At 41.9% G+C, this 25258-nt stretch overlaps 1 protein-coding gene across 3 annotated transcripts; it reads left to right on the top strand.

Annotated features, from left to right (window-relative positions):
* Nucleotides 1-112: 112 nt before the first annotated feature.
* On the top strand, nt 113-25258 carry micall1a (MICAL-like 1a). 3 transcript variants are annotated; one of them, XM_021320280.2, is made up of 17 exons: nt 113-183; nt 274-976; nt 8035-8083; nt 9794-9935; nt 10038-10138; nt 11242-11372; nt 13373-13935; nt 14017-14077; nt 16263-16675; nt 18786-19150; nt 19222-19356; nt 19475-19601; nt 20748-20838; nt 22973-23046; nt 23375-23489; nt 23581-23627; nt 23721-25258. In XM_021320280.2, the coding sequence occupies exons 2-17, from the start codon at nt 834-836 to the stop codon at nt 23852-23854; spliced, it is 2691 nt and encodes an 896-aa protein (XP_021175955.2). In that variant the 5' UTR covers nt 113-183; nt 274-833; the 3' UTR covers nt 23855-25258. The 3 variants fall into 3 exon arrangements, with proteins under 3 accessions (XP_021175955.2, XP_012725670.2, XP_012725669.2); XM_012870216.3 differs by lacking the exon at nt 113-183 and having other exon boundaries at nt 221-976; nt 18828-19150; XM_012870215.3 differs by lacking the exon at nt 113-183 and having other exon boundaries at nt 221-976.

Genomic DNA, 25258 nt, shown 5'->3' with positions numbered 1-25258 from the left:
TAACGTTTACTCCCAACGAGAGTACAATAAAATGAACAAGAAAAACTCATAATATGGCGGACGCGCTGACGTAACTGTTTTACGTCCCTGGTGGTGCAGCGCCCCCCGGTGGCTGAGACGAGGAACAACAGAGTGCTTCAGGGAAGAAAGGTTATAACAGGTGTGCTTCCGCACCCATTTTAGGTAAAATAGACAGCAGCAACGTCACTGGTTTGAATTGTATCACGTGCACAGGGTTTTTTTTCCTTTCTAATTTTCCGTTTCAAACTTTAGGTTCTGACTAAACTTTTGGAGTAAACCCCGCGTCAGCTGCGGTGACTGTAGCAACAACAACAAAAAAAAAGGCGGTGTGGTCCACATCATATAGCCCGTGGCACCAGAAAAGAAGAAGCGTCTGAACGTGGGTGCCTTAAGTTTGTCTGTAAGCCTCCTTTTTACCACGTCCGGGCACCTCCTAAACAACAACAACAACAGACGCCAGGTTACATACAGCCGTCAGTGTCTCGGTGGTTTCGCACGGGAAGCGAACTCGAGCTCGGCGTTTTTTTTTGCAGCAGTTAGCTAACTGGTCGCGCGGCCGCGAGCCACGTTTCTGTGTTTCTAACGTGACTCAGTGGGTGAATGCTACGCCTCGTTTCTGTTCGGGTGTTGCCTGCCTGCCTGTTTGGCTGGCTGGCTGGCTGCCGAGCCTCTGCAGCAGCAACGCCGCGCTCCTGCCGCTCCTGCTGCGGTTTCCTGTCCCTCCTGACGCCGCCGTTCGCCACTGAACGACGTCGACCTTTATTTGCTTTGAGCGCAGATGCCCATGTGCGCCCAGCACCAGCAGTAGCGCGATGGGATCCCTGAAGGCTCTCCAGGAGTGGTGTCGGATACAGTGCGAGAACTACAGCGATGTGGAGGTCAGGGACATGTCCTCGTCCTTTCGCGACGGGCTGGCGTTTTGTGCCATCATCCACCGCCACAGACCAGATCTGATGTAAGTAAACCACAGAGAAAGCTCACCGTGTACATTTCGCCTGTGTCTTTAGACAATTATACATGCTTTAAACCCCATCTAGCCTAAAGGAACCTCAAAATCTAGCTGCTAAAAGTAGGAAAACTGGAAAAAGGGGTCTGCTAGCTACGTTTTACAAACAGCTGCATTTAATTTAGACACAAATTCACTTCCGAGTTTAATCAGATCAGAATTAGAAACACTTTCTCACGTCTGTGGTGAATGGCAAACAACCAGAAAAATACAAACATGAAAAGATGTGGTCGCCAGTGATTATTCTGACAGATTCTTTTTTTTTTTAAGGTTTAATTCTTTTTTGTTGTTGTTGTTGATTTGTAATTTGAATTCACAACTGTGATCTCGGACTAATTAACAAGACAATGTAAATACCATGTAATAATCAAGTCAACTCAATCATAAAGACGGATTCACTTACATTCCGTTTTGAGCCTATTTATGACACAAAGCAGTCATAATAAGTTTATAACACCAACAGGTTTAATTAAAAGCAGCCAATTAGTGCTGGTTCTGTTTATGTCCAGTCTTTAATCAATCCGATGAGCTGGTTAACATGTGGTGGGACAAGCCTTACTGTCTGTGATAAACATCGCTCTTCTCTACATTTCAAACCCACACAAGCTACCACAACATCGTCTGAGGCATTTAGGTGGGCTTTTTTTTATAGGGAAGGGGCAGGAACCACTTGTCTGTGCTTTAGTCGGGATTTAGAACAGGAATTTCTCTCACATCTGAGTTTTTTTATTTTATTTTATTTTTTAAAACCTTTTCTGTGTAGCAGTTGTTGTTGTTTTTTCTTCTCTCTCTCCCAAAACGTTTGATTCCTAGAATAAATAGCCATGACCAGGTTATATAGAGATGAACTATTGAATAGGGATCTTTCTTCCCTATTAAGTAAATGCATTAAAAGTGCTGGAAGTACTAAAAGGAGTGCATCACTACTAAAAGTACTACTAAAAGACAACGCACAGAAATAACCTTGATATATTCCTTCATATTTCAGTTAAGCTCAAAAACGCTACCATTGTTCTGAAACCATCAGCTTTTTTTTGGAGCTGGAGCTCCTCATTGACCAGGAAAAGCCTGATTTCTGCGCCTCTAGTCGCATGTTTAAAACCTTGCCGGGCTTTTTCTTGGTTTTTAAACGTCACTGCGTTTGCTAGAAATACGAGAACTGTTAAGTGACGATACTTTGCACCGTGGTCCACTATTGTCGATTCAAATTCCAAGATAATTCAAGGAAACCTTTTGAAACAGCTGGTAGGACAGAAAATAATTTCTCAAATCAAATAAGTCTTCTAAATACTTAAGATGTTGTAATCCGCTAGACAGCTTTCTATGCATGGCCTATCTGTTATTGTCATCATTATTAAGCATGTTTTCATCTGAAACTCGTCTGATTATGTTTTTTTTAATAGTGCTTTAGTGCAACACTGACCTTTTTACTCTTGCACACTGAAAGCAAAAGCTGCCACCAAACCCAACATCGTCTTAGTAATTTGGTTTGTTATACGGAAGAGGTTTGGGACGACTCACCGTTGGTTTGGTTGAGGTCCACAGCAAGAGATTTTTCCCACAATTCAATTTCGTTTTGTAGCAATAATTGACTGCAGTTGTCGTCTCGAGGCCATTTACAAGACATGTCGGTTTAATTTCCAGCAATGTGTAAATATATGTAGATAAATGTATTCATACCAGTGCAATTCAAGCATATAGACAGATTCAGAATCAACCAGCATGCAGTCCTCTTCCATCATAACTCTAAAAATCCAACAGATTTTAGGTGGTGGCAATTGGTAAGACGTTTTCTTTGCAGCAATCCCCCATCGTGACCCAGACTGTGGTGGCAGAGGACAGGGGAGGGACGTTTTGGTGGAACCACTTGAATGTCTCTTCGTCTTTCAGTCACACATGGACTGATCATGACCCGGTTGCTCGTCTGTGGGGATCAGATTAGTTGCCTGTTTTCGGGTTGATAGAGATCCAGATTAAAACACATGATTGGTTCTGGCAGGCAGCTCATTTGCGGTCTTCTAGTTTACACTGTCACCTCTAACGCGTGTAATCAAGCCAGAAATCGACAGTAAGCTTTAGAAAAATGATGTGCCTGAAAACAAAACCTGGAGGCATCAAATTAGAGATGCAACGATAAGGCTGCTTGTCGCCTAATTCCTCCTTTTGTTCAGGTCTGACCTGCGGATTCTTATTTTTAACATTTTTCTTAGCACTATAACATACAAAATATACACTAGTTGAGCTTCAGTTTTTTATATAGTTTGCATGTTTGGCATCCAACAGAAAACGAAGGAATTGGAGCTTTATCCCCTTCTCAGTTGCTCACCTCTTTAACCTTTAGATTATGCCATTTAATAACTGTAGAGTATTTTGTTGTTAGATTGTAAATGCGCTTTTACTTCAGTCTCCTATTCTTATTTTTTGTCTTTATAATTTTAACGTTGTGTTTATCCACATGCTTCCATTTACGTTTCACGTTGCTGCTGGGACACAGGACTATCCCCTGTGGGACCATAAATGGATATTTCTGTCTTAATTCTATTCATCCCAGTTATTCTACCAAAAACATTTTCTCTGATTTTTATTAAACTCCTAAAAGTGCACAGCATTTAGGCTGTTGGTTTATGTTATCACAGGCCAAAAAGCAGTCTCCATGCTCCTAGTTGGTCTTCATTTAATAAGCAGGACAGAAATCAGATTTTTCCATTTCTGACCTGCAGATGATGGGAAAATTGACCAATGACAACCGTTTGGTGCATCTCTACAACAAACGCAACATAACTGCTACAGAGCCGGCATGTCTCTTTAAAAACACTATTTTAAGATGCCCATTGTCCGTGCTGAGCTGCCTAATAGCCAAAGGAATGAGGGGCTTGGAACAGCTGCTGGTTCTTGCTTTGTGTAACATCAGCCTTAGCTCTGCTCAGATTAGCATAGCAGCGACATTCCTGCGTTGGCGTGCCCACGTGATGCAGTTTCATGCAAACACATCGTGCCGCAAAGCTGGTTCTACCCAGATCATTGATAATTGGTGACCAAAAAAAAAAAAAGAAACCAGAGCAGTGTGTGGTGGCGGATATAAAAAAAAATGCATCACGGATCACGTGATGCATAACAATGTTTTGTTTGATGAGAGCAAAAGTAAAACTAGATTCCATCTAAAACAGAAAGCCTTCCCCCATCAGCAGCAATCTCACATCAGAACCCAGGTGACACCGCTCTGAGTTTCACACTAGAGGCATTTTCTCCTTAAATTAAAATAGTTTTATATGTCACTGTTAATTCATTTGTATGTCCCTAAAAAGTATCAGATATTTATTCTAATCTGTTTCTGCCATCTTTTTACATTGTCGCACAGCTGAAAATGTAAATATTGTATTTGCGCCCATCCGCCGTTGCTTCAACAATCCCCTTTCTTTGCTCGGTGACAGCGAACCATTGACAGAAAATCTGCGCAGCACACCGCTCACTTCAGAAGTCCTTTCTGTGTCGCATAATGCTGCTCTGTCGGTACGGCCAGCGCTGGACAGCGTTAGGATTTCCTGCCGGAGCAAGTCAACGGCCTCCATTGTTGTGGCTGGATTGTACGCAGGCCTTCTGTAAATCATACGTTTGTGTCCTTCCCCTGGTCCTTGGAGACAAACAGAAAACATCTGGTGGGCTGAGTGTTTCTTTTTTTTTTTTTGGACCGTCAGCGTCTTGCCTCTTTTCTGGGTGCAAACTAGACTCTGCATGAATTCAACAGAGTAAATATTGTCTGATCAGATCTCCGACAAGCCAGCGGAGAGGAATATAACTAGCCAAGGAGGCCGGCTGATAGGGCTTAGACAGGAATCCATGAATCCTAAATATTTCTCTTTCTGTGTCCCTGAAAGCCTCGCTGTTTAACTTTCTGATTTGCTGCAGCCGATCAGCCAGATTCACGCTGATCCAGACCGACAGCCCCGTTAGTCTAATCCGCGCAGGAGACCTCTCCCTCCCGCCTCTCGGACTGGATTTGTGTCTCCAGGCCATTGTTGCCCTGCGCTGTACGCCGCAGCCCGACCGTGTTCATCCAAATGAAGCGGCAGCGATGCGAAGGAGAGGAGGCGGCGGCGTCATTCCTGCGGCACAGGCCGACCGTTACTGCTGCAGAGGGAGCAGCGGCGTGTACGGCCAAACTCTAAGCTACAGTGCCCTGCAGAAAGTATGGATGACCCTTGTGTTTTGTCGCTTTGAAACCTCGAATGTGTTTTTGTTGGGATTTTATGTGATGGGTAGATGCAAGAGAAGTGGAACATGTTTTTTTTTTTTACTTTTAAAGTGTGGCTGCTTGCATCGCATTCGGCTCTTTATGCCGTGCAGAGCCACCATTCACTGCAGGTAGCTGCCAGCGTTTGCTACATGGACGCAATATTTGAGTGTTTGCATATTCAGGGTGATGTGCTGCTGTAAGGGTCGGCAACAAAAAGCGTTTTTTTGTTTGTTTGTTTTTCTGACCAGAGCACTTTCCTCCACATGGTTGCTTCAATGATGTCTTGTCTTTGCTGCCCTTGCACAAAGGCCAGACTTACGGAGTGCACAACTAATAGTCACCGCTTATACTAAATTTTCCCACCTGAGCTGTGGCTCTTTGCAGCTCCTCCAGAGTTACGCACTGCAAAAATGGAACTAAAAATAAGTCAAATGTTCTTAAAATTAGTGTATTTTCCCTTGATTTTAACAGGTAAATAAGATGATCTGCCAATAGAATAAGATTTTTGCACTTAAAATGGGAACAATTCATCTCGATCCTCTTATTTCAAGTGCAGTCTAATAATTTTATTTTAGGGGTCAAAATACTCATTCCATTGGCAGATAATCTTATTTACCTGCTCAAATCTAGGACAAAAACACAAATTTTAAGAACATTTTACTTATATTTAGATCCGTTTTTTCAGTGCGATGCCTCCAATCACCTTCTCACTAAGTCAAGCTGTGCAGAGACCTGGTTGTACACCATTCGTGTTGCTTCAGTCAAACGTCTCAAACACCAGCAGGTGAGGACGGTAGTCTGACATCCCTGGGATTCCTATGAGCCTCGTTGGCCGCTGCCACAAAGTCCTGCTGCAGGGTTTTCCAGGCGTCGGTCGAACTTAGCTTCATCCTCCTGCCACACTTCCAAGTGGTGTAGCCTCTTATCATTTAACTTTGAGCCCGTGAAATGTGCTTCCAGCGGGATCTCCAGGAGCATTCAGGGCATTTGTTGAGTTTGCTTCCTTTGCAAGGCAATGATATCTGGTTTTCTTTTTGGGTTGACTTGAGCATAAACTTAGATTTTCAGACAGCTGTAGATGTCGGTACTAGTGTGTGGTGTTGAATAATTATCGGCGCTATTTAAATGGCTCGTTATTTCTATCATAACTTGAGCCCAAGTTTTCCTTTTTCTGTGTGTAAATCTTTTTTTTTTTTCTCCACTGAACTGAATTTAACAGATGTTCTGACACAGCCAGGTTCGCATCATGAGGATTTTAAACGGCCAACACAGTCAAAGACAACACTGTTCCTCAGCATTACTCAATCCCAAAATAAACCCCGTGAGACTGAGTCGCAGGAGATTAGGGCTGCTTCTCCAGTCGCACGCCTCGCCTCGCCTCGTCGTATACGTCTGTATCAGCTGGGCCGGTTGTGAGGATCTAGAACATGAACCCTGCCCAACGGTCTCTGGGAGTGTTTGAGGCCACTCTTGATCCATTCTGCCGCGTTGCAGGAGTTCAACACCGCCTTGATATTAGAGCTGCTGTGCGTTCGCGGCCTTGGGAGCCAGATTAGAGAGAACAGAGGTCGCTCTGTGAGCCTCCAACACGCAGCTCATTCAGAGGATTTTGCCTTCTCGAAAGAACCACATGGTTTCCACAAGGCTGCGCCAAGTTTTTACGCAGACAGTCATCCCAGAGCTGCTCAGGCGTTTTTACCAGTTTTACTGCAGGAAGTTTGCTGGCAGGAGACCGGCTGTTCTTCAATGCACTTCAAAGCCCAGCCCTGTAATTATCAGCCCCCTCGCTAGTTAGCTGCTGCTGTTTCTTTCCTTTTGTTCAGGCAGTTTATCAGCCTCACATGGCGTTCATGTGGCGATTGGGCAGCCGTGGTGTTTGTGAAGGAGACCAACTCATCATTGCTGTATGCCTAGCTGTCCGGCCAATTATAGAAAGTTGATGAGTACGACTTTGTCAGCAGGCTAAATGCAGCCTGACTGCAAAGATTCTTTAACCTTCAGGGGTTTCTTAATCTTTATCTTCCCATATCTGCACTGCAAAAACGGAACTAGAAATAAGTAAAATGTTCTCAAAATCTGTGTATTTGTCCTTGATTTGAGCAGGTAAATAAGATGATTTGCCAATGGAATAAGAATTTTGCACTTAAAATAGGAACAATTCATCTCAATCATCTTATTTCAAGTGCAGTATGTCTAATTATCTTCTTTTAGGGGTCAAAATACTCATTCAATTGGCAGATAATCTTATTTACCCGCTCAAATTAAGGATACATACACTAACTTTAAGAACATTTTACTTATTTTTAGATCCGTTTTTGCAGTGTGTGGCCCTGGGATAGGAAGAAAAATATCTGAGCCTAGAAGGGTGAAAACGTTAGCAGTAATGGGATCGTGTTTTTTTTTTTTTTTTTTTTTTTTTTTTTTTTCAAAATCAATGCTTTAAAAAAGTTTAGCAGAACTTTTCTTTGCACCGACCCGTTTATCCAAGTTGTTAGACTTATAAGGCGTGAAAAATATCTTCACCCAGCATAAGTTTTAAATGGATTTCAATACCAGGGAAGGAAGGAAAAGAAATCAAATAGCAATGGTAGTATTGAAATTCTGTGCAAAATACACAATGGTATGAAATTTGAATCAATACCACCATAATTCTGCTTAAATTAAGCAAGGTACCCAGAAGGGTTAACTTACAACTTGTAATATTTTTTAAAAAGGGCTATAATTACAGTGGCGAAATGTTAATTTTGCATCTCTTTTCTTTTTTATATTTCAGAGACTTTGACTCACTTTCTAAAGAAAACGTCTATGAGAACAACCGACTGGTGAGTCACATAAAGTTTCATCTCATGATGTCATTTTTTTTGCAGAATAGTTTTACTGTTGGTGGAATTGGCTAATTTCTAGCTAGCTTGCTGCTAGGCGTTGTGCCTGTTAGCCGCCTCTTCCCCCTGGGTGCATGCAGTCACTGCTGGCACGACTTTGATTTGTCTAAGCGCTTACGTACGGTGAACGTTGCTTAATCCTGGTGGAGCCTGACTAAGGCTCAGACTGTGAGGGAGAAGGGCGGTGCAGTCAAGGTCAGAAGCAAACGCTCTTCACACAGGCCTAGAGAAGTCATGAAGAGAGCAAATAAGCGCAATTTGCAACTCGTTTGGTCTTTATCTGTCCAGCTGTTTGTAAATTAGTTACAGGGAGACTAAAGTTGACCCTCCTCTGAAGACTCCGGTTGTCAGTAGTTCTTGTATAGAAATTATTACTAATCTTTAAAATCAGTCAAGATGTCTCGTCCAACATCTTCTTTATCCCTAATGCTGATTCAAATCAATAAAGATTAGACATTTTCTGATACCTAGTCCACATCTACCCGTCTTCCCATCTTCCCTACTGAGGATTTTGCATAACAACCATAATGTGCTGCCTTCACACAGGAATAACTAGGAAAGTTATAACGTTCTAATGACATGAACGTTAGCCATCCATAACATTATGATGGGGTTATATATCTGACTGGACACACGGCTACAGTGGATAAAGACGCACAAGGTTTCCACGCGTTTTCTGAAGTGCTAGGCTAATGTTAGCATGCTTACTCCATGTTTTCATATGACCTGTTGATTATCTACAGTAGCTCATAACGTATTTCAATGCAGTTCCGGGTAAAAGTTAGGCGATACGGCTTACAGAAAAGTTTCTTTTTCTGCTTCATAAACTTGCTGCTTTGGGTTGAACATCGTAGCATTTAACAACTTCTGCTGTTAAATGGGAAGGCGTCTGCAGTTAGCCTCAAAATTATTCACACCCCTTGTAGATTTAGATTTACAATTATTTTTTATTTAATTTATTCAACCTGAATCAGATTCTTAGAGGAAATTGGTAACGATGTAAAATAAGTCAAAATTAAAAATTAAACAGGAAGCAGAAAATCATTCACATCCTTTACACTCTGTGGAAAAATCTTTAATGGCATGATGACAATTATTTGAATTGCTTGTCAGCTTTTTACTGGTTGACGTTGGTATTTTGAAAACGTATCTTTTGCAACGAGATCCAGGTTTTTGAGGCTGAAAGGCCTCAAAAGCTTTGGTACAGACATGACTCCTCATGTGTGTAGCTTGATGCTTTAAAGGTCATGTGAGACCTCAGCCAAAACTTTCCAGGGAGAGTCAGATCACTGACAAGCGTGGCCAAAAAACAGGAAATGAGAAAAGAAATTGGGGGCCCTAACTCTATCACACGAACCTTTAGTTCCCTCCACAAATTGGATTAAAGTTGCTATTCTGGCCCGGCCGCTCCAAAATATTGACATCACATCCAGCCAGAAGAAACGTGTTGGTAAAATGAAAAGATGGCGTTAATCTTACCTATGCCAAGGGGATGGTTAATTTTGGCTTTAAATGTAGACAACATTAGCTCACATGACCCGGACAGGCTGCGGCAGCCAACGCTGTCTCTCTTTCACCTGCCGTTCCTCAGGTACTCGGCTATCAGATAATTTCCCGTCTCTTCCCTCCCATTTAAATGTTTTGCCGCAGGCGTTCGAGGTGGCAGAGACGGAGCTGGGAATCCCAGCCCTACTGGACCCAGAGGACATGGTGTCCATGAAAGTGCCCGACCGGCTGAGCGTCATCACATACGTGTCTCAGTACTACAACTTCTTTAACAACAAGTCACAAGGTGAGTTCGCTTCATCCTCCTTGCCTCTGCCATGAGACTGAGCTTTTTAGCGCCGGGGATCCTGAAGACTGATGCCGACTCCTTTTGCTTTCTCTTCCACAGCAAACCCCCCTTCTATGAAGAGGCTAGGTACAGGTGCTCATGATGAACCAGCCCAGAAAAGGCCGGCGACTCCTTCAGAAGACAAAGAGCTCGATCCTGAGGTAAGCGTATATAATAATGACGGGAAAGCACATTAAGATTTACTCGTTTCTGTGTACTTGTTGCTTTTTTACTCCACCCTGGACTGTTGCTATCGATGGGGACCAAATTCCATCTATTAGAAATGCATGATGGCAACAAGTATTTTTCAGTTAAATTTTTTAAAAGTTCACGTTTGCTTTTTTTCAAAATATAAATGTTTATTTCTATTAAATAATGTTAATTTATATCAAATTTGGCACGTTTTGCATGAAATGTTTGGTATTAATTGTAAAAGCCAACACTACACCAATCCTGTACTTCCCTGTGTGGGTGTTGTTATCTCAGCATGGCGTTCGGGGGGGGATTGGGCTGAACCTTAGCGATAGAATAAGTCTATAAAGATAGCCTCTGTATCCTGTCTTTCTTTTTTCTCGCATGGCTCCAACCTCTTTCCTCCGCCCCATACTGGCATCATTACCCTCCCACCCCCTCCTCGTGTCTATAGATGGAAATTAATTCCTCTTCCTGTTCTTCATCCTCACATCTGGCCCCCCCTTCACTCTCTGGTCCTAAGCCTAGGCAGTAGTGTGGGGGGGTTGGGGTTGGGTTAGTAAGTAAAGGAAAACCTTTTAGGTCAGTGTTTTCTAATCATCTTTTGTACATAAAAACGACTAACAGTGTTACTGGCCTAACAGCCTGTGTGGCAGGCATGCAGTGTGTTGCTTTTTTGAGCTCTTTTACATAACAGGTAACTCTCCTGGAAGGCCTACAAATATTATAACAAACATAAATTTCAGTCGTACCAAAAGTATTCGGGTACTAATCTCTTTTTTTTTTTTTTTTTTTTTTTACTAATAATTACTTTAAATCCTTCTTTTTGTAACTAAACGCCGTTTTAAGCCGTGCAGACATGAATCAGCGAGCTGTAGATGTAGCCAGATAACGCAGAATGAATAATCCACACCCTCAAATCCTGACTCCATGTATGATCTGATCTCCCCTTCCCTCATCCATCATGCCCCTTCCCCTGATGTCTTTCCCTTGTCTACACACCCCCTCCGCCCCTCCACCTCCTGCGGACAACATCCTGGATCTGCCGCGCCGTTGGGTGCCGCCTGCGCAGACGCGTGCAGAGGTGGTCGCAGCCGCCAAGCGCAGCTCTCTGAGCAGCACTTGCGCTGCTTGTCAGAAGCACGTTCACCTGGTGCAGAGGTTTCTCATCGACGGCAAGCTTTACCATCGGAGCTGCTTCAGGTGAGTCCCGTGACCATGACTGCTGGACGTTAGTGGAATCGACCCAATTCTGGCGTAAAAACCAACTCTTCAATTAATGAAAAATCCACTTATGCTGATTACTGAAGATGCCATTTAACACGAATCTCGTACATTGCTGTTAGGAACATTTTATTCCAGTCCTGGATGTAAATGCTGGACTTATAAACCAAAAAGAGTGATTCATAACCACAGCAAAGCCGTGATTCATAAAAAAAAAAATATATATATATATATATATATATATATATATATATATATATATATATAGATATATTATATATATATATATATAGATATATATATATATATATATATATATAATAGATAGATAGAACAGGTCACCAGAAAGGCCGCCGTAGTCCGACATTTATGTTTAGCAGTGCAACTGCACGACATCATTGGATTCAATCATATTTTTAAATGTAAACAAGCAATTACTCATAAAAACCTGTGAAAAATGGTTTCACAGCTGATCAAATATCCTGCCTCATCACTAGTTTTTTGGATTATAACAATATATGTTTCTCTTTTCAAGATGACCATAAACAGAAGGAGTCATATTTGATATCATAGTTGAGTTAAGCAGGAAGTGATGCGTTTTTAAAAGCCATCATCATTAATATTTATAGATTATTCCACTGGCTTAATTAAGCTAGTCATATATATAATTTATAAATGTCTGTCATAGGCGTAGTAGGTGTGCACCATTTGTCACCCAGCAAGGCAAATATGCAGAATATTTCAAACAGAGCTGTGGATGCCAGCTTCAACCATAAATAAATAATAAATAAAGTCTGTAAATCTGCAGGATATGATTCATTCATGGCTGTGTTTTAACTGTTATTCTGTGTGAGGTAGTTTTTAAATGACATCATTTCACATTTGTGTTTTTGCTGAGTTAATAGACGCAGATTATTGCGGCAGATTAATTTGTTGTAAGAACTGACACGGCCGCGTTGCACAAAGCAGTTTCTCGTGATTGTTTAAACTCACAAGAGGAAAAAGTAAATGTTTGACAGCAGTCTGAGTGATGAAAGCTGTGCAGTTACGGTGATTTTATTTTGAATGTCTGGCTCGTCCTGCGAGCCTCTCGAATCCTCTGAAGAAGACATTTTCACCTCTGTTCGTCTGCACCGATTCCCCAGCCACTGCCATCTTATTAAGACTTAAAAACGTTCACATTGTAACAATAAAACCTTTTTAAAACCTTCTTTCTAATATATATTACTGCTTTTTTATTATTTTCAATCCAAATATACAGTAATGTCAAAAGGTATTTTCAGGATGTGCTTTGTGTGAATTATAACATGATGATGCATAAGATTAACCTGACGCCGCCAGATAGATTTGCTTCGCATATCCATCTGGAAACCTTCCGTTGAAGTAATTTTGGGAAGGGGCGAAAATACTGGTTAGCTAATTGGCCTATGTTTGTGATAGACGGGCCAAATAAACCAATCAGATCAACGAAGCATATGACGTACTCGTCAACATGCTTCGTCGTCGCTCTGTTACGAGCGACGACGAAAACACAACCACAAGCCAAGCTACTCTTGCTGCTGCAGGTAAAGGCTCGTTAGCTCAGCAAAGAAATACTCTGTAATTCCGATAAAACTTGTTCGATAGCCACGCTAACGCTAGTTTCATCGGCTGAAACCGCCATGTTCTTTAGACTGAACTGTTGCGCGTCTCGTTGCGTCACACCTCAACCCGCCTCAAAGCCAACGCTGATTGGACGTTCGTTTGGTGAATGGCTCCAAATTTTCTTTAACGGAAAGTAGCCAGACTGATCTGCGAGTGAAACCTTGAAAGCTCGCGAGATCCGGATGGTCTCACGAGGCTAGCATAAGATATACTGTAAAAGGTATACTGTTCAAACCAGAAGATTTAATAATATGATGCAGTTTTTTTGTTACATTTTTAAAGCGACGGCTCTTTCCTTCTGTAAGAAAATCTTTAAGTTGTTTTTCTTGTCTCAGGTGCACAGAGTGTCGCAGCACCCTGCTTCCTGGGTCCTACAAAGGAAACGAGTCGGGGGCCTTGGTTTGTACGCGCCATCTTTCACGCCACACTTCAGCCAATCAGAACGGTCGTCCAGACCTCAGTAAAAAACCCGAGCAGCTTCGGTCTGCTAGGACCGGTCGCAGCGCAGCTCTTCAGCCCGTTCTTCCCGAGAGGGATGAGACAAAGAGCCCGTCTCCATCGCGCTCGACAAACACTCCAGCTGACGACTCCGCCTCAGCGCCTGCTGCAATGACGACTACGGAGGAGTCCTTGGACCAGGACAAAGAGGAGGAAGCACGTCCTTCCTCTCCTCCTAACCCTTTTGATGAGAGTGATGAAGAGGAGGATGAGGGGGAAAAAGAGGAAGAAGGGCAGACTGTAGCAACATCAAATGGGGATCTTCCTCCTGCCTCTGACGGTAAGGCTGCTGAAGTCAGTCGACCTGTGCCTGCACCCAGAAGGGTGTCAGAAGCCGCCCCCCCACCTCGCCCAGCCCCTCGTGTTCGGCCACCCGGCACCGCAAACAGCTCTCCAGCCGGTAAGTTCCTTCCCCAGGACACGAATGTACTCCTATAGATTCATGGACGTCTGTTGAGATGCATTTATTTTGGAATGACAGGTGAACATCTGAAGCCTCCAACTCCCCCCAAGCCCAGAGAGAGATCACAGTCTCCTGGAAGGTGGGCAACGTTTCTGTCATTCACCCGCTCCTCCTGGCACCATTTTTACATTCCTGAATCGTGTCATCAGCAGTCGGTTGTCACAGTTCTTGAATACATTTTGTCTCAGCGTGAACCACCACTGTTTGTGCCTTGCAAAAGTATTCTTACCCGCACGGCTGTTGCTTCTTTTGTCAAGTTACAACCACAAACTTTAGTCTATTTTAGGTGACAGACCAACACAAAGTGTTGCATGATTCTTAAGTTGAAGGAATAGGATACACAGATCCATTTTTTACTAATAAAACGGTGTGATGCTCGTTCTCCCTGAATCAATACTTTGAAACATCACCTTTTGTTGCAGTTCCAGCTGTTAATTTCTGGGGGTATTTCTCTACCAAGTCCCCATTCCACTTTTTAAACTAGTTTAAGGTCTGTCAGCTGAGATGAAGAGTGTCTCAAAACATCAACCATAGTCTCTTGGCACAGATTCTCAATTGGATTCAGGTCTAAACTTTGTCCTGACCGTTTCAAGACATCCTGAGACATCTCTGCACTAGGGCTGCACAATTAATCGCATTTGCAATATAATATGCAGAGGTCTGCAATTTTTGGCTACGTAACAATTTGTGAATCAGACGCATCCTTTAGGAGTCAGTAATATGTTTAAAGTGGGTTTGCCTCCTCATGGAAGGGAAGAGAGCTGCAGCAGTGAGGTAATCTAATTTTATTACTTGTTTTAGAGTTTATATAATCATACAGTTTTAACATAAACTTTCAGGAATCTCACCATAGCATTAAGTTCTGGTCAATCAGTTTAATACATAAACTTGCTTGTTGGTTGCACTTTATGTTCAACAAGGATTGATGTCCAAATAAATTAAAAGCTGTTTTCTTGAATAATATTCTGATTAATAAAAACATTAAATGTTCTTGTTTTAAATATTCCTTGTTTACAATCATCTTTATTTAGAGGCCATTTTGTTGCTTATGGTTAATGCAGAGAAAAGTCTAAATCAAATCGCAGTTTTGGTTGAAATATATTGTAGTCAGACGCAGCGGCTCTTTTAGCACCTGATCTGCACAGCGATGAAACAGATTGATTTGTTGTTTGTATGTTTAAAAAGACATGATAAATTAAACTGAAAAAAAATAATAATCGTATTAAATCGCAATATTAAGATTGAATAAAGCGCAATTAGATTATTTTCCAAAATCGTTCAGTCCTACTCTGCACACCCCAAACAGACCTGGACACAAGCTGCTTAGACGTTTACTTTCATGTCGGCGCTGTTTGATAAAACCAGCAACCAGGTTTTTTGTTTGTTTGTCCCCCCCCCCCCCCCCCCCCCGGCTGTCACGCTAATGAACACTTGACGGGCAGAGTATCCGGATCGATACCATGCTTACTTTCCAACATTTCCAATACCCTTTTGTTAAAATGTATATATTCATATTTACAATAAACACATTTCTTTTTATCATTTTAGTATATTGTACTTAAAACCTCTTTATTGAGAGCAACGTGAAATCAAACTCAAATTCCTTGTTGTATGAAGCAACTTGCCGATTAAACCTGATAACGATATTCTGTTTGAATGTAAAACTTTGCATTGTAGCTCTGTTGATATGGTTCAGGTTTTTGTCCCACCATAAGGTGAACGTCTACCTCTCAAGTTTTTAGCACCCTCTAAAAACAAATGTTCTTTCAGGTCCTATATTTAGCTCAGTTTATCGTCCCGGTCGGCTCTGACCACCTTGCCTGTTCCTGCTGAAGGAAAGGACACCCGTGGCATTTTGTTACCACCACGTGTTTCACCGTCGTATTCGGGTTGTGTTCAGGGGGATGTGTGGAGTTTTCCTCCACAGACTGCATGCAGCTGGTTTGGGCAGCTTCTTCTATACGTGTTTACCGTGTTCCTGACGTGGCTTGTGGCGAAACTGCAAACAGGATTTCTTCTTTTTTCCAATGAGGCTAGATGTGGACTGTGTATCATTTTCCTTCCACTTGCAATTTATGCAAAAAAAAAAAAAATTGGTGTATTTTGTTTGCGGTTGTTGCGTGACAAGAACAAGTTCACAAAGTGCAGAAAGGTCTGGAGGTGTTTATACTTTTATAAGGTACTGTGATTGTCTATATGGGTGTTGTTGTTTTTTTCCTCTGTGTGACCCCCCACTCCATCACTGTCTGTGTCTCATGGTTCAGTGGCACCCATAAACCTAAAGACCCACCTTGGCTTGCCCTGGTCCAATCAGAATCTAAGAGGAAGAAAGCCCCTCCCCCACCCCCTCCTGGAATGGCAACACCTCCAGACACGGGCTCTCTGTCTTCTCTCCAAGCGGATGCCCCGGAGCGCACGTCCCCTCAGCCCCCCAACCCATTTGAGGATGAGGAGGATGATGAAGTGAACGAAGAAGAGGGTAGCGAGGGAGGGGCGGTTCCACCCGCAGTGGCGGCCACCCACCCGTGGTACAAAATCACTCAGACGTCCGATGCAGCAGGTGCAGACGTCACGCCCACAAAGGGAAGTTCGTCCCGTTCTGCCAGCCCAGGGAGCGCTAAGAGCAAGAAACGGCCAGCGCCTCGTGCTCCACCCCAGCCGCCCGCTGGTAACCAAGGTGTGTTTGATCACAGCTGGAAACTCCACCCAGCTGGATATTAGGGCTGGGATATAAATGCATTTAATCGATTCATCCAAATTTACAACTTTGGGCGTCCGTGAAGAGAGTAGCAGCAATCCTGAGTATATGTTTAGGAAATGATGTTGTCAAAATATTGTAAAGAGGAAACTTTTACCATAATACGATGCACTTTAATCTACTCATTTACTTTATTAGTAAATAAGTAGATAGTTTGAAGTTACACAAGTGCAGTGAAGCCTGTTCTAGGCTCATTGTGTAACACCACTAGCAGCAAACATTTAATTATATTTTCTTTGTTTAGAAACGGCAGGGCCGCCATCTTGTTTTACAAGTATGTTTCACAGCTTGTATTTAGCTGCAGTTTGAATTCAGCTCCCAGATGAAATACTTGACATAAAAGCAGGTTTTAAAAGAATTTATTTTGTGAAGCAAGAGGGAATATACCATATCGCCCAACCCTACTGGATATTTACAGACTCGTATCATCAAACCCATAGCAGCTTTATGTCTTTTGTGCTGAATGTCAATACTGATTATAGCATAAAGATTGCTGTTTTTCTAGAGGGTTTTTACCCCCAAATTTTGGGCTTTACTTTAATACTGTTTTAAACTTTTATAGTTTACGCATGTGCAGGTGCCATGTTTCAGTCAAGTGCTGGGACCTCCCTCGTTTGCTTTTGTTGATTGCAAGATTATTTTGTCTAGAGAAGGGGTTCCCCGTGGGACTTTTCCATGACCACTGTCTTACCCGCACCGCTCTACTCCTGATCTCTGCTCCACTCTACCGCAGCAGACCCGGTAACACGGTGGCTTTAAGCCTGGGTTTTGCGCCTTGCTGCTATTAAGTACTACTGTGCGGCAATAACTCTGAAGAAATATGTGACAAAACAGTAGAATAAATATTCAAGAAATCACAAACAAAAACATAAATAAAACAACAAATTCAAAAAAATGTAAATGCAAGGATTTCTTGAATGCATTTTAAGGATAAAACGGTGAATCCAGTGTTTTCCTCTCCCTAGCATTGAGCGGGCAAATCATGCTTGATTTTTAATTTATTTATCCCCCCACACTCCACTGTCCGCTCCTTTTGCATAGAGCACTTATGGTATGAGAGCTCTACTCTACTCGATAACCACCGTACTACCTGTTGAGTGGGTTAGAAAAAAAACAGCCGGGTAGAAAAACTCTCAAAGCGTGCGATGTGGAGTAGAGTACGGTCCAGTGGGGTCCATGGAAAAGTCCCAGAAGTCTCCTCCTAAAAGACCTATTCTCAGTATCTATTAGGTCTTTTTGAAATGATGTCTGAGGAAGCACAGAGGTGAAGTCATTAAAAAGGTGTTTTTATGACACAGAGACGAGTGTTCAGTTCCTGCAGGCTGAGAGAAAGGCCGAGGCTTTGAGCAGATAACAGAAAGGCTTAACTGTTTTTATCTTTTGAGCCTTAAATCTCTGTTGTGGAACAAAAGAGGATTTGGGAATGATGGCAAGCTTTTCTCTAGCTCGTAGAAATCGGTCTTCTCAAAGGAATGCGTACGGAAGCTGCTGATTTTTGTAATTCTTGTGGAGCTAACTATGCTAATTTCTAAGATGCTAAAGCAAGGGGACCCTCTACTCCAGTCTTTGGGAGACGCTTTAAAATGTATCCCTGCTGCGGCACACCTGAATAAAATGGCTGAAATGTTTCCTTATCATGTGATCAAGTACTGCAGAGGCTTGGTACTGAGCCATTACTTGGATTCATGTGTGCTGGAACACAGATTCGTCTAAAAGCTGCAGGACAGCAGATCTCAAGGAAGTTAATGTCACCTGGCTACAGGCTGTTTAGAATATGATATAAATTGTGTTTAACAAGTATTAATGAACTTCAGATGTGTATGGTTCCTGTGTCCAGCGGTCTGATCTTTGAAATGCTGAACCAAAACAACAAAAATGGCCCACGGCCGAACAAAGACCAACTAAAGACAATGTGCCGCAAATGGATATTAACTTTAACCTTTTGCTTCTATTTTATCCCCCTTGCTTCTTTTATTACTATTTCATTTATGCTTTCTTGCCTTTCTTTTTGCAAAACTACCCTCTTCAGCTCTGTCTCACTCGCAGCCCTCCTCCTGTTCTCCCTCTCCAGCTCTCAGCATAGAGAGTTTGTCCTCCGCCTCAGACCACAGCTCCTCCCAGCTCCCCCTGGGGGCCAGTGCCAGCAGCGACCAGGAACAGAGCTTCACCAAGAGCGTCTCCGAGCCTTCCATCTCTTCGCCCGCCGACAACCCGTCTTCCTCGTCCTCCTCGACAGATTTCCTAAACCACGCCTCCCAAAGCTCTTCCCCCTCTCCCATGCCTCCAAATGCCAGCTCCGCTCCGGCCACTCCGCAGACCAGCCGCAACTCGGCGGCCAAGCCACCGCGACCGGCCACCACTCCCAGCCCACTGGCCACGCAGTCACACAACAAAGTAATGATATCACATGGAGAATTAGGTCCCTCTGTGTTATGTCAAAGCACTAATGCCTTCTGTTTCTTCAGCGGTTCTGTAAGGAGAATCCATTTAACCGGAAAGCATCGTCGCCCAGCGCTACGTCTGAACCCCGGCCTTCAAGAGGTCCTCGTCCTGCCAGACCCCCGGCACCAGGACACGGCTTCCCACTTATCAAACGCAAGGTATAGAAAAGCTTGGCTGATAATGTGTTTTTTTTGTTTTTTAAGTGTTACCCACAGATGATGCGACTTTGGGTCCAACACAGACCAGTTCTCACCGGGCTCTGAACCACCCTTGCAGGTGCAGTCGGATGAGTACATCCCCGTAGAGGACATCAACGCCGAGCTGCTGCAGCTGGAGAAACATCTGGATGAGTTGGAGCATAGAGGAGTGGAACTGGAGAAGAAGCTGAGGGACAACCCTAACGGTATCACACGTGTCATTTTTAGTTCATTTCATGTGACGTTTCAACGTCATACGTAGAATATAAAAAGCCTGCACACCTTTTGAAACCTAAAGTTTTTAGTGAGGTAAAAAAAAAAAGATAAATAATTTCAGAACATATATCACCTTTATTGAGACCTTTATCCTGTACAATTCAACAAAAACGACAAGGCGCACAAAAGAAAAAGTAGTCCAGTTGCATAAATTTGCTCACCCTTAAAGTAATACTGTTGAAACATAATTTGATTCGATTCCAGTCTCTAATGTCTTCTCTGACTTTTGTAGTTGGATTTTTCTCTACATTTGCATCATTTTGCTAAACCAATAATTTGTAGAGAGCTTGCAAAGGATCAGAAATATCTAAATGTGCAAAACTTTTCAATCAGGAAATAACAGGAAAAAACCCACAGCATTATACATATGCACTGTAAAGACAGTGATCAGAAATAATCACTAAAGCTGTATGCTTCGTGTAGGTGGAGAACACCAGATCCCTGTTGAGATGCACGGTGATGGCAGCGTCATGCTGGGGGGGATAGCTTACCTTCACAAGGAAACGAGTATTTCTCAAAGTTGATGAAATATTTGAATATTTCTAAACAGTAGTTGATTTTGCACAATGACTGTAAAAATGGCGATACAAAGCTGAAGATTAGGAGAGATTTTAGTTTTCAGCATCACTCTGGAGTCAAGAGGTGTTGAAATCAAAATTACGACTCCAGCAGAGGAAAATCTTTGGCGTTTCCAAACCAGAATTCAGATCCAAGTTTTACAAAATCTGTGCGTTCACCTGAAAACTACCATGCTCACAGTGTGATAGATGAACTCCTACCAAAGATGACTGAATGCTGAATCGAATCAAATGTCGGGTCAAAAAAAGTCTTAGTTTGATTGTTTACACACATACGACCAGCTCTTCTCTACATTTCCCCTTCAATTTTACCAGATACATGTCACATTAATGGCAGAATAAAAAGTCTGAAATTATCATGGTGTCAATTTTTTTTCCTCTCGTCACAAAAACCTTTCAGCTGGTGTGCGGAGAACATTTCTATTCAATGCAAGTGTTCAAAGATGTGGTCATTTCACAATGTAACAACCTGCTGAAGCGTTTCTTTGTTCTGTGAAGATGAGGACGAGGAGCGCCTCCTGGTGGACTGGTTCACTCTGATCCACGATAAACATCATTTAGTGCGACGTGAAGCCGAGCTGGTCTACACGTAAGTCTCACACTGCAGCCCGACACAAATGTTACGAAAATAAAACCTCAAACGTTTTCGCTTTTATCATCAGACCTGAAAGGAAAACCGAGTGAGACTCACAGGTGTGACAGCAGAAACAAAAATAACCTCAGCCGTCAGCTGCAAGGCTAAGAATACTTTAGAAATGCATAAAGATAGAGCAGCAGGAGCTTTTGCAATTTCCTTTTATTGTCAGAGTTGCATGAATTACACAAAAGCACCATTTCTTTTCCGATCAGTGTTTTTTTTTTTTTCTTAACTTCATCTACATAAAAATTCCTGAAACAGGTTAAGCTTGATGCAGGAACTAAAATACAATAATTGTAAAACGGCGCTCAGAATCAATCTGTTCAGACTTGGATTATTATTAAAACCCTGGGCAGATTTTGACTTAAAACTCTTTGTATATTCAACAAGATGTTTGTTTCTGGTAGAAAATGAGACTTTAATGAGATTTTAATAAAAAAAATGTCATGTGTGAAAACTATTTACATTCTTTACTGGAAATACAGCGATCCAGCTCTCCTTGTAGTTGCTGAGCAGCTTTCTGCAGGTTTCAATAGATATTTTAACACTTTTTCTTTGGCAATTAGCTACAATTTTTTTATTTATTTTTTTTATTTTTATTATTATTTTTTTTATTTAGATTTGAAGGCTTCCTCGCGATCATCCTAATCTTCACCTAAGATCCTGTTTAAGATTAGAGCCAGAATCTGGCTGGGCCGCTCTATAATAAATAATTTTTAGCTTCACGGTAATATTAACAGGCCCAAACTGTTGATCGTTGTAGATTTGGAGGTAAAGCTTTTTTTTATATAACTTTCAGCAAATGAAGATCTCAAAGAGCTTCACAATCGGCATTAACAACAAAAGCAGATTTGAAAAGATGAGTTGCTGCCACTGAACTCGGTGAAAAGACAGAAAAACCTACAGTGTCTGAAGTAGCATCTCCAGTTCAGACACAATGGGGCTGAGTTAGGCAGTATTTCTTCACTGATGAAAGGAGCCTGAAGCCAAGTTGGTTATGCTTTTATTTCTAGCTGGACAGAATGTCTATTTTATTTGGGTGGATTTGTTTCTCCTATTTCTGTGGTTTTTAATAGTTTAACAGTTTTCTAAGTTACTCTTTGTAAAGCCCTGTGGTCAGTGAAGAGTGTGCCGCTGACGGAGCACTTCATTCAGATCTCACTACGTGTCAAATCCCAGCCATGAACCTGTTTGGATATTTACTGATAAAAACTGCTAATGAACTGAATGAACTTATGTTAAGGCTAAAGCTAGAAACAGCCAAATACCGCCATGGTAGCAGTGTCGCAATATAAACCTATGAATGAAACATTTTATATTTTGCTGTCCAGCTCTGAGTAACACATGACAACAGTTTTAAAGTGATTAGTCTAGAAATTGCCTGTATTCTATTGTTTCAAATAATCAGTGGTATATCTTACCTTGTTACTATGAAGAGGGACATTTAACCCTAATTACTAGGACAATAGAAACATTCTGTAGTGTAACTGTGACACATAATCACCTTCAATTGGGTTATAAAGAGTATAACAATTATTGATGCTCTCGTTAAGTCAACACTGGGGAAAACGGTTGAAAAAGGCTAATATAACTGTTCCAGTCGTACTTTCAGCTTTCCTGGGTTTGCTGATGCTATCAGTTGGAGTTATTATTGCAGGATGGCCCACCTTTACCTAAATATATATTTTTCAATAATAGGTTGACTGCCCATCCATAACTGGCAGCGTTCTGAGCGCGGTCTCAGTCGACCTGGAAAATAAACTCAACAGGAGGAGGCAGAGATAATGGTGGACTTGGACAGATGCAGAAACCATCCGCAAGCTTTTAATTGGCACACGTTGATTCATATAAATTTACCCGGATTGTTGATACTTCTCTAAATCAACCTTTCAAAAGTCGTTTTATCTTGTTTTTTCTGTAACAACAGAAACATTCCAATGGATAACCCTAGAAGGAGACGAGGTTACTGTGCAACTAATAAAAATGTTTTCTCTACTGCAGCTTCTTCACTGCACTGACCTTCCAGTAAAGGGTTAGAACGAAGCGTTTTTTTTGTTTTGTTTCTGACACCATGTTCTCCACGCAGGGCAAAGCAGCAGAACCTGGAGGAGAGGCAAGCTGACGTGGAGTATGAGCTGAGGTGTCTCCTCAACAAACCAGGTCTTTATAGTCTCATTATCCCCTCTCTCGTCTACAGCTACCCGTTTCATTCACAAGATTTGTGCAAATGAAACGGCTCAAGATTGACTAAAAATCTAAATAAAAAACCCCAGTGCTTTTAGAAAGTATAATTAAAACCTTGTTTTTATTTCTGCTCTTAAAATTTGGAAAATGGCTGCATCTAATGTTTGTTGAAACTATTATTCACAACCCTACTGTGTACCAGGAAGTCAAAAATATCCTGGAATTACTGCAATAGGGACGAGAGGGTAAAGTGTGAAATATTAAACTGGTTACTCTCTTTTCTTTTTTTTTTTTTTTAAACCAGAGAAAGACTGGACTGAGGAGGACAAGAGTCGGGAGCAGGACCTAATGGCTGAGCTGGTCACCATCATCGAACAGCGCAACCAAATAGTTAACAACATGGATCAGGAGCGGCAGAGGTAGCCGGCAGCATCCTTTCTCTGGCAGCACATAAGTGCCTGCTGTAATAGTCGGTACTGATTAGTCGTATTTATGGTCACCTCTCTACAGGGAAGAAGAGGAAGACAAACTAATGGAGGCCATGCTGAAGAAAAAAGGTTGGATGACGATGATTATTAGGCGCTGAGCTTCTAAATCCTTTCCTGATTATTTGCAATTGACCTTTTTCTTTTCTTTCCTCCCCTGGCCAGACTTTCACAAGGATCCAGACGGCGACCACCAGAAGAAAAAAGGGAAAAAGTTTAAGCCCATCAAGGTGCTGAAGAGGCTGAGCCATAAAGGAGAAGCAGGAAAGAGCCACAGCCCTCATAAGGAGAAGAGCTGAGGCGCATCAAGAGGATGCTAGACTTTTTTAACAAGACTAAAGGAGTTTTTATTAAGAGGGATTATGAAACTAATCAGGTCAAGAAGAGCACCTTCACATGCAACATTGCATCTGCTCGCGCTCCTAAAACCTCTGCAGTGACTTTTTCCATCTGCCTCAGTGTATTTTAAAGTGAAAGTCTAACAAGCAAGTGCTTTATGAGCTTCTAGCTCCGAGTATTGAACACGGTAAGGACATTTTTATCGTGCTGCACTGATTTGTTTTACGTCCAAGCTTTACTCTTCCAGTGTTGCTCAGTGACCACGCTTCATGAAGGCTGAAAGGACCAGGCATTAAGCTTGCTCTTAGTTTTAAACCTGAGATCCAGGTTTATTTTAGAGATCTGAACTTTGTAGTCCGAGCTCATGTTCCCGTGGAGCTTTGACCTGCTAAACCCGTTTTTAACAAAATTCAGTTTCACTTTGGGAAAAAAATATATAAGAAAATATAAGAACTGCGTTCAAATGATTATTTTCCACCTTTCTTTTCCCTGAGCGGTCAGTGACGGTTAATCTTAGGAGCAGAGGTCATTTCAGGCTGTATGTGAGAAAGCAGTTGCTGTAAAACAGGGTAATACTTGTCTTAAAATTATTATAAAGTTGACATTTAAGTTGTATTTAGTTGTTTTATAGCATTTAGCATGGTTGTGTGTGTGGCTGGAATTACAAAAACAGTTTTTAATTTTTTAGAAAATGTCAATCTGTTCTTGAATGTTGGGATTTCCAGCAATTCCAACTCCTGCATATTCAATAACGGATCGATATTTAAAGCTACAATAGAGCAGAACAACTATGATGTGTTCAGCCTTCCTGTTATCTGCTGAATGTGTCACTCTCTCTCGATCTCTGTCAACCTGTATGCTGTGGGAAAAGGTTTTCGTTTTGAATATTTTCTCAGATGATTCAATCTTCCTCTAATTGCACACCTCAGCGATGAGGAAAATGGTCTGCATACAGTAACAGTTTCCACGCCTGAGCTTGTTGTAACCGAGACATGATGGTGCCGAAGGACGGTACATCTCTGTTTTACACAATTTGATTTAACTTGCACTTCCTCAGTATCACCTGGACTCACCTTATCTTTTTCATCCTGTCTGGTTTGAACTTGTTCAATTAAAATGTAATGTATTTTTTTTTGTAGGATTTATTTTTGTTCTTTTTACTTTAAACTACCATATTTTTTCAAACCATAAGGCGTACCGGATTATAAGACGCACTGTGAATTAACGTGTCTATGTGCGTCTTTATCCACACATAAGGTGCACCAGATTTATAAGGCGCATTAAATATTCTTCCCAAGTGTGTAATATCACTGCTCCACGAACACGGCTTTCTCCTGAGAGGGAGAGTTATACGTCTCTGCCGG

This window comes from Fundulus heteroclitus, chromosome 5, assembly GCF_011125445.2.
Source record: "Fundulus heteroclitus isolate FHET01 chromosome 5, MU-UCD_Fhet_4.1, whole genome shotgun sequence".
NCBI classification, from domain to species: domain Eukaryota; kingdom Metazoa; phylum Chordata; class Actinopteri; order Cyprinodontiformes; family Fundulidae; genus Fundulus; species Fundulus heteroclitus.
The sequence above is the reverse complement of the archived record's forward strand: the minus strand, read 5'-3'. Positions and strand labels throughout refer to the sequence as shown.